This window comes from Limulus polyphemus, unplaced genomic scaffold (genome assembly GCF_000517525.1).
Source record: "Limulus polyphemus unplaced genomic scaffold, Limulus_polyphemus-2.1.2 Scaffold771, whole genome shotgun sequence".
NCBI classification, from domain to species: Eukaryota; Metazoa; Arthropoda; class Merostomata; order Xiphosura; family Limulidae; genus Limulus; species Limulus polyphemus.
The window spans coordinates 373,341-392,828 of record NW_013666381.1 but is presented as its reverse complement, the minus strand read 5'-3'; the positions used below and the strand labels follow the sequence as shown (position 1 = coordinate 392,828).

Genomic DNA, 19,488 nt, shown 5'->3' with positions numbered 1-19,488 from the left:
TTTGTTATATTTGTATACCACATACTGGATTTGTACCAGTAAGTATTGTTATAGTCTTTAATAATTTTTTTTCACCATATTTTATCATTGTGCACATTATTTTGAATTATTTGGTGAAAATAATGTGAAGTTCAGTTTGCATAACAATAACAAATTGATTTATTTCTTCCATAACATTTGTTACAGACTATTTGCATTTGTACACAGTTGCACATTTAAGTTCATAAATAAACTGTACAACTAAATGTAGACCCAACTTCAAATATAATGTTTTGATACAAACTCTGGAACATATGCCTAACTTAACTAGCTTTGTTTTATAAACACGTAACTCCCCAAGTAACAAAATAATAGAACAGATGCAATAACTCTCATTGAATACTCAATAACTCAATACTTATTAAATACTTCACACTAACTCACTGATTTCTTATGTTTATGACTAATGTACCCATATAGATCTGAGTCGTAATTACCAAATTTAACATCTTATGCCCTCTAGGTAACATGTAAAGTAATATATGGAAAATATAGGTTACCACACTGCCTTCTTCCTGGATTGTGAAGCCCCTTGAACAATCTTAATACAAAAATATAATACTACACTAAACTGTCCATACACCAAATGTTTGTTTTTAGTAATGCTTTTTTCTAAGGATTATGGTATACAGATAGAATGGCCTCTTGTCCCTTGTCATAGCTTGCTGTCCTGTCACTTGATGAGTTCTCCCTAGACACGTGGTTGAGTGAATCTACAAGTGGCTCTCTCCGTGTTGATCCTCTGGAAAGGTCTCTTCAGGAATCCTGGGTTCCTCAGCAGGTTGACTTTCCACTGACAATTTCTTGTCTGGAGTTGTCCAGTTGGCTTTTTTTACACTGATGATCATGGTGGGTTATCTTTGGCTTAGATTTCCTGTCCTTTTGGATTTTGTAAACCACGTCATTCATACATATCAGTTCAACATATGGAACTTCCAACACTTGTGTAACTATGGAGCTCATCCTTTCTTGTGGTTGGGATTGTACAACCAGACCATGTCTCCTAGATGGAATCCAGTCTTATAAGCATTAACATCATAGCCACTTTACATTTTATCACTAGCCGATTTAATTCTTTTATGGGTAAAGCCATGTGTGACAATGATGGTGTTCCTTAATATGTATGTATTCTGTGTAAGACTGCTGAGTAGCTATCCTTTGGATGTGAGTACAGAAGATCAAATGGCACTTGAAGTTCCATGTATTGCCTATAGCTTCATGTACTGCAGTGTGATAACTCATAAGTAGCAGTGGAATATTTTTATCCACATTATCTGATGTTTATCCACATGGTTAGTTGATTTAATAGTTGTATGGCTTTATCTCTTTGCCATGCCATCAGAAGATGGATGAAGAGCCATTGGTTCTGGTGGTCATTTTTGATTCCAAGAATCTAACATTTCCACAAACAAGACTGACTCAGAGTTTCATCCCTGATCTGAGTAGGGCTCCATAGATACTACAATTCTTGAAACAAATTCATTGATAAGTTGCATTGCTAGAGTTTCTGCTTCCTGGTTAGGAAAACCATATGCTTCTGGCCATTTGATGAAATACTTCATTGCAACTATGATGTATTTATTCCAACTGTTACTCTTTGGAAGAGGACCAAGCACATTGGCAGCATCTCTTTCTAATGATGCTCAAACATAGTACTGCTTTTGTTGCTGATGCTGCTTCTATCATGTACCTTTATGCTCACAGCATAGTTCACAGGGTTTATACCAATGTTCTACAGATCCCAAACCCCCAATCTAATAGAAATGCTTTTTTACTCTCTCTAATGTATTTTTAACACCTGAGTATCTAGCTGTTGGAAGGTTATGGAAATACAAATGGTAGCTGGTACTGTCCACTGGTACAAGCAACAAATAAATGTGAATGTAGGGATGGCTAATACCAATCCTTCAAAAATGATGCAAACAATGTAGTAGGAATGGTATTTGTATCATCCCTACATAATAGCACAGGCACACAGTGTAGTATAATGTTAACAGACAAAAATAGGATAATTTAAAGTCAGTTGTGATTGAATAGTTATATGTATTGCTATATGTTAATTTTTGCCTGTGCTATTATGTTTGCATTGTTTTTGAAGGATTGATATTGGCCATTCATACATTTACTTACTTTTTGAAAAGTTTTTTTTTTTACTTGTTTGGTTATTTTTGTTAATGCAGTGTTTCAATAGACAAAGGTTGTATTTATAATCAAGTTATAAATACAATGAGGTTCCAACTGTAATATTTATTGCTTATCTCTTATTGATTGTTAATTCCTGTTTCAGCCTATACTTAAGGTTTTTAAAGGAATACCAAACTTCAGTAAGAAAGCTAACTTCAAGGGGTAATGATAACACTGTTTACACTAGAATTATGATTTTCTTTAATTACTACTTGTTATTAATAATACTTATAAAAGCGGATACTCTGTTTGAAATTATGTTACCTCAGTGAAATTGGTTGACACCATTGTTTTGGTCTTTGAGTTATTATGTAATAAAAAAGAAGCAGAAGAAAGAAGAATGAGAATATTCAAAATTTAGTAATGATATATACAGACATTCACAGAACTTCTGACTCAGTCATTACATAGATATTGTTATAAAAGGAAATACTGTTTAGTATTGTAAAGTTCTGATGACCAATTGAGGAGATATTTAAAATATAATTTCAATGAACCAACAGAGCTAACACTACATAGGCAGTGCTACTGCCTGTCTGATATTCCCACTTCCAACACAAAAAAAACCTCTTGTAGGCATAATAAATCCCACTGTGACCAGTACATATTTGTCTTTGGGCTGTATGGTGCAACTATGTTCCAGGAGGGTTTTACTGCACTATTCTTCATCCATTGTATAATTAGTTTAAAATTAGTATCATCACAGAACATTTGTTAGTTGAGTGTCGGACCACGTTAGTTCTTCATCATCACTTGTGGAGTCCACATCTTGGATTCTACTCTGTTGTACTTTAGGATGGTTGTCTTTATTGTGCTTCTCTCTTTTCACAGTGTTTACACTCTTCATTAACACAAGGTCTTCAGGATAATGTTGCAGAATCTCTGTGGTTCCATCCAATGCAACACACAATGTTAAAGTTGTATTCCTGAAGAGTTTGGAGTCATTTCACTATCTGGCCTTCTGGATTACAAAAATTCATCAGCCAATTCATTACTGTATAGTGTGTCCAAAATATAAACTTTTGTCTATATAGATATTCAGAAAAATTACTTACAATTGCTCCTTTTTTGCAGCTATAGTAGACAGCCACATGTTCTTTTCCATGTTGTACTTGTGATAACAATGCTCCTACTGCAAAATCACAAGCATCTGTATCTAAAATGAGTGAATTGTCAAGAGTTGGGTGTACTGATACAGGAGTAGTAGTCAGTTCTTTCTTCAGCTTGTTAAATGCTTATTTACAGTCAGCAGTCCAACAAAACATATTTAGATTTTCCAGTAATTTGTGAAGTGGACAAACTGTTTCAGAGAAGGATTTTACAAAATGATGATAGCACAGTCCAAGAAATCCTCTTACTTTATGCTGGTTCTTTGGTGTTGGTTAATTCTAAACAGAGTCAGTCTATGATCGGTCAGTAGACACTGTTTCCTCTTTCTGGTATCCTTTTTTGGGAGGAGTTCTTATTTCCTAAAGGCTTTTGTCTGCAATTTTTGGCAATATATCCTTTCAAGTGACACTTGAAACTCACATTATTTTGTTATTTCCTCCAGTCTGTGTAATTAGTTGTCTAACTAATCCTTTCAGTTCTTCTAAACTATTATTAGAAGGCACTGAAGTTTCAGTACTACTTCATCTGATGATCCCATAAATTCTAGATCATGCTTTTTGTTTATTTATAACTTTAATGGATTCAAGTTCTATCATGAACTGGAGAACTTCCTTTAAAGATGTACTTCTACTTTGCTTCAAACTAATTCTCATATCCTTGTCTGTTATGCCATCTATAAATTGGTCACATGCCAACAAATATATCTTTTTCATGAGGAACTTTGGTTTATACAATGGAGCAGGCCCTTTGAAATCTTTTGCAAATTTGGCTAAGGCCTCTTCTTTTCTCCATATATTGTTTTGGAACTTTGCTTTAGATACTTTGTTCTGGTTTGCAAGATGAATAGCTTGTTGTTCATTATTCCACCTGTTCCATTTAGAAATGATTTTGAATTGCAGGCCTTTTCATGAGAAAAAGTATAGGTACATGGTGAATTTGTGTGTCTGAATTGCATGGGTGCTTAAAGTGATACATTATGACAGGAAAGTAACAAATATACATTTAATCTTTAATGTTACATATATTTGTATTATATTACCAACGTTATTGATCTTATCAAACTATAAAAAAAAGAAGAAACAGACTTTACACCACACAAAGATCATATACGTTTTCCCTCTTCCTCCTATGTTTTGTATTAAAAAATCTCTTTCTTGTAATCTTCAACCACTTGAATTTGATTTCATTTCCTTTGGCTGCTACCGTTTCTGTTTGCTTCACAAACAATCACAATGAATTAAAGATCTGTCACTATACTGCTCAACTCATTTTTGTAGATAAAATTTTTACTTTCCTCAGGAGTATTTAAAGTTGTAATATGATGTGTGACTGATATGACTTTTCACACGTTTAACAAATACTACGTGTAAATAAATTTGCCTATATGTGTTCACATGCAACAGCATGCATCAAACAAAAACGACTGAAATTGAGCTAGACATGGTACCCTTCCATCATAGTTTGTTGGTTTCTAAGTTGGACAATATTGTTGAATTGGCTGGTTAAATTATGGAACTGCATTTGGTAGTGATATAACTGGAGTAGTTCATGATGGTCCTGCACTAACAGATGACACTGCAGTAACAGTAATAGATATTATCTTCAGTCAGATTTATATTTTTTCTTAATTATTCTTTAAATATTAAATATTTTTTTTCTTACTCTACTCTTGAATTCCTGTTTCTTATCTCTTGATTAAAAAAAAAATTCTTCTTGGTCTTCTTTTAATTTTCTTGAATTTCTTTTAACCATTTCATCATTTCTGGCACAATTTTGATCTTGCTTTTTACACTCGTTGTTACCATCTTAAAAAGTTGAAATTCAAGTTTAGTCAAAATTATATTTTATTTTCCCCAAAATAATCCCACTTCTGACTCTACTTTTTGTGACATATGCTATCATTGGGTGAAAATAATGTGATGTGAAATTCATGCAATGATAACAAATGATTTCTTCCTTAGCATTTGCCACAGGTCTAAGTAGATCTGAGTTTATAAATAAACTTGTTAATATGAACTCCACAACTAATTGTAAGCTGACTTCAGTATTATATTTCATATAAACTGTGAGCCATATGCTTAACTAGCTATGTAACTAAATAAAAGAACAGATACAATAACTCTCACTAAATACTCAATAACTTCTCATTAAATACTTGACTTTGACATGTTTATCACTAGTGTACCCATCTAGATCTTAGTCAAATTTACTTTATATTAACCCTCTAGCTAACATTTAGATTCAAAAATTGAAAATATAACTTAAAACAAAACAATTTAAAATTACATTTTATTTAAGGGAAATATTTCTTTACTTTTATTGAGTTCTTGTTTAATTTTTTTGTGAATCACAAAGAAATAAAAGTTTCAATGATACAAAAAGTATTTGATAGAGCATTAATTGTTCAATAACTTTTACCAGATGACTTGCTAAACATCTTAAAATAAAATTATGATTAAGGATAATTCATCTTAATTATGAGTTCCAAGCAAACCACAAAAAACCTCTATGACTACTCAGTCATAGGCCATCAGTTGGGTATCTTTGCTGTTTGTGGAGTTCTTGGCCTTTATCCCAAAAACATCTCAGAAGGTAAGGCCTGCTTAGTGAATTATATATTGAATTAATTAAACATAGTACTTTAAATTACATAAACACATAGAACCTTGTGTCTTATTTAGTATGTGGCAAAATCTGGCTAGTTGTCCACAGAGAAATAGTATGGCCTGTGTGTATATGACCTACCATGCTACTGGACAAGCTTTAATTATTTTAATTCACTTGTGTATTTAAGGTGGTCTTGCTAAAGTGAGTCTTCCCAATGGCTTGAATATATATATATATATATATTATATATATATATATATATATATATGTGTGTGTGTAAAAGAAATAGTTGTTTAATAGTTTCATTTGATGTTTTCTTGAATGCCAGTGAAGACTTAACCGTACATTCTTTAGCACAGAAAAGTCTAATAGAAGAACTGCATATTTTTTTTTAAATCTAATAGTGTGTGATGTTGATCTTTGTATATAAATTGTACTGATACTTTCCTAAAGTAAAACTGTAGCTTTCAAAATTTAGAACTTTGTAGTAGTGCTGAAGCAATTCTTATTTTAATTTTGGGAAAAGATTAGAAGAATTTGTGATCATTATATTGGTTTCTGTGAAGTTTGGGTTTAACAATTTTGAAATGTATTTATAACACTTTTTTTTAGTGTGATTTATTTATTCATAAGCTTATATTTAAAATTTGAAAAATATACAGTATATTTGTTGTAACACATTTTACAAATTACTCAATTTGGTTTTTCTGTATACAGGTTTGCAAAAATGTCTTTGTCAGTCATAGGTTTTTCACCACTAAGTGTTGTTATAGTGTTTAATAAATATAATGTTTTAAAATTACATTCAGGGTGATATTTGTTGGTTTTTATTTTTAAAGAGAAATGGTTATTTTCTTCTTACTAAATTCCCACTTGGACTTTTCATGAATTAAAAAGAAATCAAAGTTTTAAGGATAAGGAAAAATATCAGTCAGTACAATAAATTATTAAAATAAATGCCGACTCCAGATGTTTTGCAATATTTTGAATTTCTTTTTTTTAGTGCTAAATGTCAAATGAATGCTAGAGACAAAAACATTTATTTAGATATTTCACTCAACCCATTTGAAGTAAAACAACTGAAGTTTAATTTTTAGTTACATATGATTACACACGTTTAAATGCCACCACAAAAATTTTCTAGATCTAACCATTTTTTTTAGCAAGTTATGTTCTGTTATTTATGTTCTAAAATGCTTATTACTTATGCTCTGCAACAAAGTTTTATTTTTTTTCTAAGTGTTCAGAACATCTAAAAATGTATAAAATACTGCCTTCTATACTGCCAAGATGTTCATATATTTATGTCTCTTTGAATCTTATGCTTATATTTCAGTTCATTAGGAGAAATTTCTTTCCAATAACTGACTTCAGACAGTTCATGAATGCTTGTGGTAGGTGTTGGATATTGTGAGCTTTAGCATCCATATTTGCTTATTATTTTTTGTTTTAGTATTAATGTGTATGTGAGGTTTGAAAGAGGTTGTATTTGATAAATTGTGTATTTCTCACTGCTGGTTATGCCTTACATCATACAGATACCTCTGTTACTATTAAGGATACAATTCACCATTCTTACACTGCAGTTTGTATTCTATTTATTTTATATATTTTAGCCAGTTATCTGAAATTTTATCCATATATATATCTCTTTCTCATTGTGACTTGTGCTACGTATAGGTGGGGCCTTTGACATCCTTACACAAAGTGTCATTAGAGTAATATCCTCCCTGGGCATTAACAAGTATTATCCATTTCCGAGAACAACAAAAGAACAAAAACACAGTGAGTGTGTGTGTGTGTTTGTTTTGGTATAAACATTACTTCAACTTTTCTTTACTACCTCATTTCTTGTTGCAATCTGTTTCTTTCAAGAATATTTACTTATAAATAGAAAGCAGAATTAAAAACATAATAATTGGATGCAAGTTGAAATTAATGTATGTAATTTTCTGCAGCTTTTATTAATTAATTCCAAATTAAAATTATGAAGCATTAAGAAGTAAAATAGAATAATTTATTAGGCATTTCTTGTGCAGAAATATTGATGTATTTTAAGAAGTATACTTTGGTTTGGCTTCACCAAATGCAGTTGACAGACTTTTTGTTATAGAAGTTATTGCTGCAACTTCAGTTTGTAGGAAAAAAATTGCTTTCATATTTTTTCAATGATTAAGCTGTCTAGAACATTTGATTAAAACATTTTATATGTAGAGAAAAAGCTAAGTTAGGTTAAAGGATTCAGACATTCACTTTCAAAATAATCTTACAATGCATAACAAGAACATTATTCAACTTCTTGAATTTTTGTTTTCTGACTCTACGTCTTTCTGTTAAGTAAAAGGAGGCAGAGTGTATAGATTAAACATTTTTTTTAGCTGCGAATGAGTGGCTCACAGAATGGCTTTGAGTTTTTTTTTGTTTTTTTTTAAAGCACAAATTTTTAGCTCACAGCTCTTTCATCTCTTGACCAATTTGAGATCTAATTACAGTTTTCAACTCGGGAGGTTTGGCCATGCCCAAGGTCTCATAGATCAATTTATTCTAATCCTGCCTAAAAGAATTTCAATTTGAGGGTAGGCTGGTAAAGGTTCTGATGAGTAATAAAATCAAATCGGGTACATAAGATCCCCATGTTTGGTATTGTTGGCACACAAAAATTTAGCTAATGAAAAGGGAAACAAAGGTCTCATAGATTAATTTACTCTAATCCTGCTAAAAGAATTTCAAGTGCCTCAGTTATTGAGGATCCTCTATTGTTTTTTCTTAGAAAGAAGAAAACCATTCTGATTGGGACTAGTCTGAAAAGTTGTATACTGAAGGCATCAAAGTTAAGGCCAAAGTTATGCATGGTCACTTTTAGACACTAATGTTTTGTATGGTAAGTCAGAAAGTAATTGAAGAAAAATGTTTATGATATACGTGTTTAGCCATAATTGTATACGTGTAAATTTTCACTTACGAGTTCTGAGCAATGACTGGTGTCAATTATACTTATTTGGAACTGTTACAAATGAAGCTGTGAGTAATTGAAAAACAATTCCGTTTCCAAACAGTATGATTACTGTTATACTAGAGAATTAACATATTTCATCCAATATATTGCATGTGCATTTCTGTTATATGGAAATAGAAATCATCAAGACCTCCATGGAACATTTTATTTGTTTTTTTGTTCTACCCTTGTGTTGTATTTTGGTTGGGCATTTTAGGATAGTTCTTTACTCTGTTTATCACTTCTTAATGAATAACTTAAGAATTGGATTCTTCTTCTTTTTAAGCCTTTCAGGTGATGAAGAATATCCCTTTAGGTTGTAGTTTGTCAAATGGAACCAAAATTTTATGATATGTAAAATATTAAATAACTAAAAATGTACAGATATTGGCCTGTAAAAGTTGGAGTTAAGAAATTGGTTATTACTTCAGAATTATGAAAATACCACTTTGAAAAAGGTATCTGGTGTTTTGAATGGTTGATATCTAGCAGCATGGCCTTATTAGGCAATGATGTACACTGTTACATATAGTTGAGATACTAGTGCATTCTTTGACTATATTTTTATATTGGGCCGGTAATAAAATAAACATCTAGCAGCATGGCCTTATTAGGTAATGATATACACTGTTACATAGTTGAGATACTAGTGCATTCTTTGACTGTATTTTCATATTGGGCCAGTGATAAAATAAGTTTAAAGTCCTTACAGACCTGCTATTGGGATTAGATTTTATGGTTCTCCTGTTACGAGTTACCACTCTTGTTTACCTGGATCAGACCTGAATTTGGTGACAAGTACTGGTTTCAATATATTAAGATTCTTCTTTCTCTGTTTGGGTTACATCTTTATATTATTATGTGACATTTTTCAACATGTACAGCAACATAGGTATCGTGTTGTTATGCTTGTTCCGCATCTCTAGACAAATATCATGCCCATTTAGTAGACTATATTATACAACTTTACATTATTTTTACTTCTGATTTTGTCTTTGGACTTGATGTTTGGAGATTACAGTCATTATTTGTAATGTTTGCGGGATGCCATTTATTTATCACAATAAGAACCATTTATTACATTTGTAAAGATGTGTTCTACATTGAGGTTTAGTAGTTAATGTACCTGTTTCGTACCAATTGTAATTTGTAAGTTTTTTTCATATGCTCCAATAAATATTTATTTTAATTTGTATGTTGTTACATTCCTGATGTATCTCTTGTTATTTTACAATAGGGATTGAGCCTTTCTTGTTACTGTGATCTTCACTTTCACATTTATTTTCCAGGGCTGAGTTGTAGTTTGGAGTACTTGTCAAGTTTGACTCATCAGAGTTAAATGACTGTTCATCAAAGTTTAGATTAAAGGCTCTTTTTTTTGACATTCAACTGATATGTTATCAAGATATTACTTGTTTTGAATGTTTTGTAACATTCTTGTTTTGCTTCTTTCTTCATGTCTAGATTATAGGTTTGTATATTCTATAAATTTTACAATTAAGATAATATTATTTATTTTCTTCCTATTAACTGGTAGCACTTGCTCAAGACTACTCTATTGGTGTTCATGAATATATAGATTTATCAAAAGGAGCATTTTACACTGGATGTCACTGTTCAGTGTCACTTCTTGTTTGTATTTCTCATAATTCTTTTCTAGCCTAGTTCAAAGTATGATTGACTTGTAGTTTGTTAGTACTTTTCTTCAAGACCTGTTCCATCACTTTGATTGTCTTGTTAGTTATTTATTATGTTAAAGATTGTGTTGGAATTAAGTTCTTAAAGCTTAATATGCTATTTTTCCCCTGTAAATAACTATATGGAAAAAAAAAGAGGTTTTGTCTGTACTTATATAGCCCTTGTGAGAATTTCCAAACCAAATTCAAGATTGAGCTTGACAATTTCTATTGTTGGTGGTCTTTCTCTACATCATTTTATTGAATAAGACCAGTATTTTAAAGTTCTTATGTTAGACTTGGATCTGTCCAAATATAGCTTGAAACATCAAAGACTGAATAATTTGTCTTTATACTCATGTGGGACACAGAAAACCATCTGCTGGTTGCATTTTTAGGTGTTAAAAGGTGCTTAAATACCAAGTTGGGGATGCTATAAGAAAAGTTATGGAACTAGTATAGAATTGAATTTAGTTTCTTTTTCTGTTCTGTCTTCAGTTTTGTTATGCCTGTTGTCCTCTGATAGATCAGGCTTTGGGTACTTTAATCATAGTCAAATTATACTAAACTCTTTTGGATGGCAGTCTGTGTTAGACTATTCAGAAGTTATGGTTTGTTATTGTGGTTATTCTTCTTCTTATTATTATATTTTGTTGTATTACTCATAGATGGATCAGGCTTTTCAATTTTAAGCAGTGGACACAACAACTGGCAATGAAATTATTTTTATGTTCTTCCTGACCTGTGGTGTAACAGTTTGATTCTATCTCGTCTTCTGTGCTGTTCTTATTAGGATTTAGCACTCTTAGTGTTTCTATAGTTTGTTGCACTGGTTCACACCTGGCAGAGATGAAGTTTTTTTATTGTGAGGAGGATTTTATTTTATTTCTAGGCCATGCTGTAGCTATCTTAGCTTCTGGATTAGGCTATCATGGCAAATGAATAGTGTCATTAAGATTCTGTTTCTCTCAGTCTCGATCTTTTTTTAAAATCTCCATGGATATTTGTGCTGTTGATATTAATAGTATGCTGCTTTTCCTTTAGCCAAGTGAGTAGCTATACCACTATTTATATTTTGAAGGTTCTATCTTGCTTCTTTCTTTTGTGACGTCTCATTTACCTATAGGACGTGTTTGTGCAAGAGCAAAGTGTTTTGCCGATTGTTTTGCTCATATAAAATTTATTCAGGATTTCTGTCCATATTTTTTTCAGTATTCCAGTTTATTGTTTCTTTATTTATTAGATGACTAAAACTGGTCATTTTACAAATTTACATGATAATAGTTTTATACAGTACCATTGTGTTGAAAGCCAGGTTTCACATTTGTTTGTTCTATAAATTACACAAAGTCTGTAATGCAAAATTCACTGGAATTTCTCTTTTTTTATAATCTTTTTCATTTCACAGAATAATAATTTCCCCATAAAATATTTATTCAACTTTTCTATCTTTTTCATTACAAAAATACAAGCACTAACCTAAGTAATGATTTCATATTCTAGCCCTTTTGTTGGAAAAAATTTTGTCGTAAAATACCTTTTATTTTGTTAAAGCTAACAGATAGTAAGTATCTCACTATATCTTTTGTATGTGTGTGTTTAGTGATTATCTTACTATATTGTGTGCGTGTTAAAGTTGCCTCTGAATTCAATTTAAAAATTGAGTACAGCTGTTTCAAAAAGGAATCCTGATAATTTCTTCGATCATTCAGAGGCAAAGTCCATCCTAATACTACTTTCAAATTACCAGTGGGAATTTTTGTAAGACAAAAAGCAACTGACAAAGTAATTACCTTAAAAAAATGAACAGGGGAAACCAATAAAATTAACATTTTTCTCCTTTACATAGCATGCAAGAACACCCAAGTCATGAGGTAGATGTATGATGTGAAATTGTGATCGATGTAAGGTTTATGATGCAATAATTGAAAGGCATAGAAATTTAAAATCCATATAAAGAAGAAAGGGAGCTTTATGGCAAATAGATTTAAAGACAGAAAGTAATACCAGCTCTTATATAATATATTTGATCTTGTTAGCTTTGGAAGTTCTAAAACAAAAAGTGCAGTCAGTTGAATTTTACAGTTTTTGACACAACCAACTTCAAATAATCACAATTTTAAAACTATTCAAGCTATAAATAAGGAACAGACAATAACAGGGAACAAGGTTCGCAACTATGTTTTACACCTTGACAAATTTTATCTATGCATATGGGAGGTTTAAATATTTCTGCTCCTAAATAAAAATTACAAAAGGAGGCACAACATCAAAACTTAGGGTTAGCTGTTTGTATTTTATTTATTGTTGCTATTTGATTCAAGATATAAGTTCATAAAATTTACATAGAAAGAAAATGTTAAATCTGAACTTTAAGTTCAAGTTTTATTTTGTAGATGATTTCACAGAATTTTTGAAACTTAATGTTGTCATGTATGCTTCCAAAAAACCAACAAAAACTCCAGTTACTGGGCTGAAAAGAGTTAAATAGCTATTGCACCTGTGTCAATATTCTAGCTAAAGGTTATATTAAAAATATATAATTGTATTTGATATCTATATTTTAGCAGTAAATTGTAGTTCTGCTATATCAGTCCCTCCTATCTCCACAGCCTGATTGTTAGAGAAATGTTACTATGTAAGACAGTAAAAAGAACATAATACTAAGTGACTTTCAGTGAGTGATACAAAGACTCTAACAAAAGAGTGGGTTATCACATTACATGTAATAATTCTCAGATTGAGATAGGAGTTAGAATGGGGGTAATAAAGGAGTGGATGGGTTAATGTCTCTTGTCACAATCAGGAGAAAGTAACTTAATGGTATAATATATAGAATTATCTATTAAAACTACACTTTACCAATAAAATATTTTTTTTATAAGTAGATTTTTTTCTATAATATTAATTTCATACAAAAATGTACTTGTGATATATTTATATAACAAATGTATTTTTGATTAAGTACTATTGTTTCATTGTTGTGTTAAATCATTCAGTTTTTTTTTTTCAAATGTTAAATAGATAATAAAAAAAATATTAAAACATGCTGGCTAGTAGTGGATTTTTACATGGATATTACCAAGAATATTTGTGAAATAATATTTCTTTGTAGGCTATTTTAAATTGTTGCTTGTAAAATATAAATAGTTATTGACAAAAGAATTTCTAAGAGCAAGATGTATATTACTTCACACAGAATAGACTGAATCATTATATCATATTTTAGGTTATAATTCCACTAACATCTCATTCAATTCAGCTAATTTAGAAAATTTAGGTTGGTTCTAAATCCAAACATAAGCAATCAATGCAAAATATCTTTCATATATTTTAACCAATATTAACTTAAAAGATTTGATAAAACTAACTGTAAAGAAAACTGAAATTACTATTAGTTAGAAAGCACATGAAACACAGTCTTTCTTCTCATTTGGAAGGAAACATTAATTACTTATAAATGTTATTGTATGTGCAGTACACATACTAGGAAATGTTCTGATTACATATTCATTGCAATTGTCTTTTGTGATCTAAAAGTATCATTGGGAAAACTACAATTCATTACAGCTAAAGGCAAAAAATACTTAATATGTGTGTGTGTGTGTGTATATATATATATACACATAAAAATAGCTTAATTGAGTAGTTGTGTACAAAATTAATCAAACCTTAAACATCCTTTGGTTCTGTGACAGTGAGGAGATATTGAATTGATAATAGTTTAGTTGTCAATTACTGTGACAGTAGCTTCTCTCCGTTTTTTTTTATGATTATTAACACTACAATGAATGAAACATTTTTAGTATAACTTTTTATGTTTGCCTACTGGTCTCTTAAACACTTTGTTTCTTGCTTTTTAATTACACAGATGTATATCTCATAGAACAGAAATCAATTTGAAATTGGCTACAAATGAAAGATTGTCATAGTAAGTAACAAAATATGAGAGTTTGAGGCTATTTTTAAAATTCCCCAAATTAGATATGCTTTGAAAGTTAAAACAATATATTTCTTACATTATTTGAATATTAAGAAAAACCTTTTCATGAAAAATTGCTGTCATCTGATAACAATCCATAGATCTTGTTAGACAAAAGATGAAAAGACACTTGGGAGAAGCAGCTGAATCCAGAGAGTATAAACTCATTGCAAATGCATCCAGATCTGAAGACCTATGTTACAGCAGTGGAGTAGAAGAAGGCACCAATTTCTTCCAAACTTCAGTGACCAAGAAAGTTCTGTCTCTGTTTATAATGATGTATATACCTATGTTGCCATTTTTGGCACTAATAAACAACAGTATATGATTAAGCTTTTGAATCTGAATCTTGAGAAATTAAGTGATTAAAAACAATTTAGAAATTCTCACGTTAAACAGAGTCTGTATGTTTAATGGCAGTCACAGTTGATTTTCTTATCTGAAAGACATACATTATACTTACATTATTTTGGACATGTTTTCATTTTGGATAGTCATGTACAGCACTAGACTGAATGCTACAATTGACTTTGAAAAAGTTAATTTTACTGTAGTAATGTATTTGATTTTATTAGCCTAAAATAATATTTGTGTTAAAATATCAAGGCATGGTTGTATTTTCACTTTTCCATTTGGCTGTATTAGGTCTAGAATTTTTAAATATGGTTCTGTAACAGTCTTTAAATTTATATTAAAATGTATATAAGCTTTGTTGAACAATAGTGTCAGAGACTGCTTAAAAAGTAGCAAAGCATGCTTCGCCAAAGAATGCTAAAAACTGGTGTCTTGGTACTCTATCATCAATGTCATGACAACTTACTCTGTCAATGGCACAAGAATCTAGGTAATTTCACAATATAGGTATTTGGTACAGTAATTTGTATCAGTTATGGTTATATACCTTTCTTCATTATGTACACATCATATTCTTATACATTTATATGGAATAAGTGAATAGTAAGTGTATCAAAGTTAAATCATCTTAAAGATAATTGAAAATATATTAATCGTTTGTAAAGACTTTATTGAAATTTTTACTTTTCAGGTTGATGATAAATTGAAATATTAAGTTACCAAATATGCATCTTAATCCTTTGAGCAGTAACTTATTTTTGTGTAACATATCTTTAGAAAGATTCAATTTGATGTGATTGCAAAGATTGTTATTTTTCCAAATATCTAAAACATACCATCATAATATGTGAAGAAAAAAAATACCTAGTAAATATTTAAGAAAACAAAAAGGCAAACAATGCAAAGAGATAAAAAAATTAAAATCCTAAACTTGGAGAGAGAGAAAGATAACTTTTCATCAACGCATTTTAATCTATAGAAACATCTAAAGTACGTGGAGCAGTTGATGAAGAATAATGAAACATTATTCACAAGCCAGAAATACACAAGTGTAGCTATAAGCTCATCATGTTTCCTGCTAGTTCAACCACCAAACGATGGCTGTTGCGTTACTAGACAGATGGGAAAACATGCTGGAAAAATAAATTTGCTTTAAAATTAATATTTGGAAAATACTAATTTAAATAATTTTGTTTAACTTCGTGTTATTCTTTGCTTTAAAAATATATATAAGAAATGATACTACATGTCTTTCTTACATTGTGATTCAAACTAAATTTGCTGTAAATTTAAGTTATCGTTATTTTTGTAATTGGTATATCTAATTTTACGTTTTGATCTCAATACGTCATGGGATTATTTTATTAAATGCGATTTTCTATGGACGATTTCCTTAATAAGAAATTAAAATGTTTTATGTATGAAACAGAAATAACATTGGTACACCTGTTTGAATTAAACCCAAATAAAATGATTTACGGTTGTCGTTATTTGTAAGTTTATTAACGTGAATGAGGATCGTGGGCGCTTGTCATAATTTTTGTTTTTAATTTGTTTTATTGACACTGCTTATAAAAGCGTTGTTAATAACTAGAGGACGCTGAAGTACGGTTGATAATGATACTTAGTAACGTGCTTTCAGTAGACAACTATACGACGTATACATTAATTTTACTTTTAAGTATAAGAAGCCTAAAGCGTGAGTTTTACATCTTGGTTACATGGTAAATGCATTATAAGTTAGGCTTTTAAGAATGATCACTTAAAAAAAAAACCTGTATGATGTTGATAAACCGATTTTTATTGGAAAGATTTTTCATCATAGCACGTTTTGCAGTTCCCGGCACCAAGCTGTTAACGTTCATATATAGTACCTTATAGATCGACATATATTTAACATTTTCTAATATAATTACTTGTCTCGGTGTGTCATGGTATAAAAAGGGAAATGTCTTCTTTAGTAGAATTTAATTTATATATATATATAGTGTTATTAGCTGTGAAATAGTGCTAAGCAAGATTTTTTGTTTTTCTGAACAATAGGATTTTATATTAAAAAAACTATTTGTTCATGTGAATGACACCATATGCACTTAATGAGCTCATTGGCCGGTTCGAAAATCCACGTGGTTCAGACGTATTGAATTGCGGATCAGAGTAAAGGCAAGTAGTCGGCAGTACCTACCGCCTAAAGTGGGATTCACTATCGCTCTTCTAACACTTCCATAGCTGAAATTCGAAGCGTGTTAGATTCACTAGGCCACGATCGGGTAAAAAAATAAATGACAGTAATGTAAGGGTTTAAATTGTTCTGAAAACTCACTAAAGAATAAGTTAGGACTGTTTTGTAACCTTGTTTACCAAACTCTTGTCTTTGGTCACTCATATGCTAATAAAAATGGAAATCATTCGTAGTGGCTTTTACAATAGGAATTTAACAAATAAATATTGGCGTATCATAGCACCAGTTTATATTCACCATAAACTGAATATACTGGAATGTCATTTCGTAATGATTAAAGATGAGTTGATGGGTTTTATCACTCATAGCACACTGTTTTTATTACGTAAATACAGGGTGGCCCAAAATTTGGTCCACACACTTGTATATCCAATACCAAGCGGAGTGCGCGTATACCCGATTCCATTTTATTACTCATCAATATTTTTTACCAGCCTACCCTCAAATTGAAATTCTTTTAGGCAGTATTAGAATAAATTAATCTACGAGACCTTGGGCGTGATCAAATACACCAATTGAAAGGGCTTGACCTCCTGAGTCCAAAACTGTAATTATATCTCAAGAGATGACGGAGCTACGAGCTAAAGGTTTGTATTTGAAAAACAAATCTCTGAGCTTTTCTACGAGCCACGGCTAAAAAACAGATACTTCAGTGGTTATATCAGCTTAGTTTTCTAGTATTTGTCAAGTTCAAATTGTCACGAACTCTTATATTTGCGTTAGTACAAATAAGTGTTAACGAAATTCAGCAAATTTGAGAAGCTTAGAACTCGGTGTAGTAAAGTACATTAGACCACTTAAAGGGATAAAGGTATTGTTATGACAGCGGAAGTTACGTGACGCTGCTGGCGCATGCGTGACTGAATTTCTCGAATTATCGGTGAACCCCGCGAATTTTGGAGAAGCTTCTTTGTTAGTATATAAGCCTGGCGAGAAAAGCTAGCGGGATTGAATGTGTGATAAATCGAACAGTAGTTACGGTAAGTTTCGGGTAATTTACTATTCTGTTTTGAGCTAGTGTCTGTTTTGCACTCGTAGAGAGAGGTTATCGAGATTGTGAATCGCTGTGTATTATTAAAGTTGTTAAGTTTAAAGTGACGAGAAACGTACTGACTGTGGAATTACTGTGTACTAAAAGTTTGTATCGAGGAAGAATAAACTGATTTTTATCAAGAAAGGACTTGTATCGCTGAAGTTCTTCGGAAAGAATTTCTACCGGAAATTAACAAACAAGCAGATACGTAACAGCATCTTTAATCTCTTTTTTGAAAACATTATCAAATGACATGTGCATGTTTTGAGGTTTAGAATAATATGGTTTGTTTATTTTAAAACACGAAGTTAGATAATTGGGTATATGTGCTTTGCTCACCGTGAGTATTGAAGCCTAGGGACATCACGCTGCTATAGCGGTAAGGCGGGGGCACAGTCAGAAAACAAAGTATTTTTTGGTTTTTAAGAGAAGTTTTGTTAATAGCCATTTAAATAAATAAGGGTAGTGCATTCTGTTTTTCATATTAAATTTCCGCTATTATTTTAGTTAACTTGTTGATACCCAATATTTTAAGGAGAATAGAACTCTTGATTTTAGCGTTGTAAATCCGAAGACTTACCGATGTTCCACGGGAGGGCTAACCTTATCCTCAAGATTTACCGCTGAGTCGCAGAGGACCAAAACTAAAGATAAAGAGGTAGGAAGATTCAATTTCTTTAAATATCTGCTTTGCAAAAGTTAAACATACCCACAGCCAATCATGTTTCATTTGCTATTTATACGTCAGCTTGCTAAATTGTATCATCAGATTAAGTTTTTGTCACCTGTGTGTGGGGGTGGGGGAGTATTTAGAAATTATTGCGTATTGTACAGAATTTTTTTTTTCTTATATCTATATAAAATTTTCAAAAATAATACAATATACAAAATATGTCTTATGCTTCTTTATCGGAGAATACTTGAATATAAAACATAAATGTTTATAACACAAAAACAAAATGTAACTCAAAATGAATGGGTGATAAATTGAGTTTTCGTTTGTCACCAAGTTTCAGACTTCAGTACTGTGATAGAGATTTTTTTCATAACGTTTATTCTCTGGTGCTCCATTCAGGAATTGTATCAATAACTAAACATTTTCTTATGATGCTCCTTTTCAGGGTAAAAACACGAATTTGGAATAAAATTATCAAATAAATGGAAATATACCATAGTTTATAAGACCAAGGTTTAATTTCTTTACATTATTATATTTTCTAAAAATGTGCGGTTTGTTTAAAAAGTGCCTAATAAAATGTGATGACC

The 19,488-nt window shown here is 31.0% G+C and overlaps 1 protein-coding gene across 8 annotated transcripts in view; it reads left to right on the top strand.

Moving 5' to 3' along the window:
- LOC111085999 overlaps window positions 1-19,449 on the top strand; it is a 26,340-nt gene extending 6,891 nt beyond the window's left edge. Inside the window, exons 1-3 of one of the 8 annotated variants that reach the window (XM_022387169.1) lie at window positions 5,690-5,925; window positions 7,621-7,725; window positions 14,695-15,496. In XM_022387169.1, the coding sequence (XP_022242877.1) occupies window positions 5,811-5,925; window positions 7,621-7,725; window positions 14,695-14,921 (447 nt within the window). In that variant the 5' untranslated portion in view covers window positions 5,690-5,810 and the 3' untranslated portion in view covers window positions 14,922-15,496. Of the gene's footprint in view, window positions 1-5,689; window positions 5,926-6,587; window positions 7,335-7,620; window positions 7,726-8,710; window positions 11,598-14,694; window positions 15,497-18,780 lie in introns of those variants that run through there. The other 7 variants (XR_002610773.1, XR_002610775.1, XR_002610772.1 and 4 more) reach the window with 7 other exon arrangements.
- The last annotated feature ends 39 nt before the right edge of the window (window positions 19,450-19,488 follow it).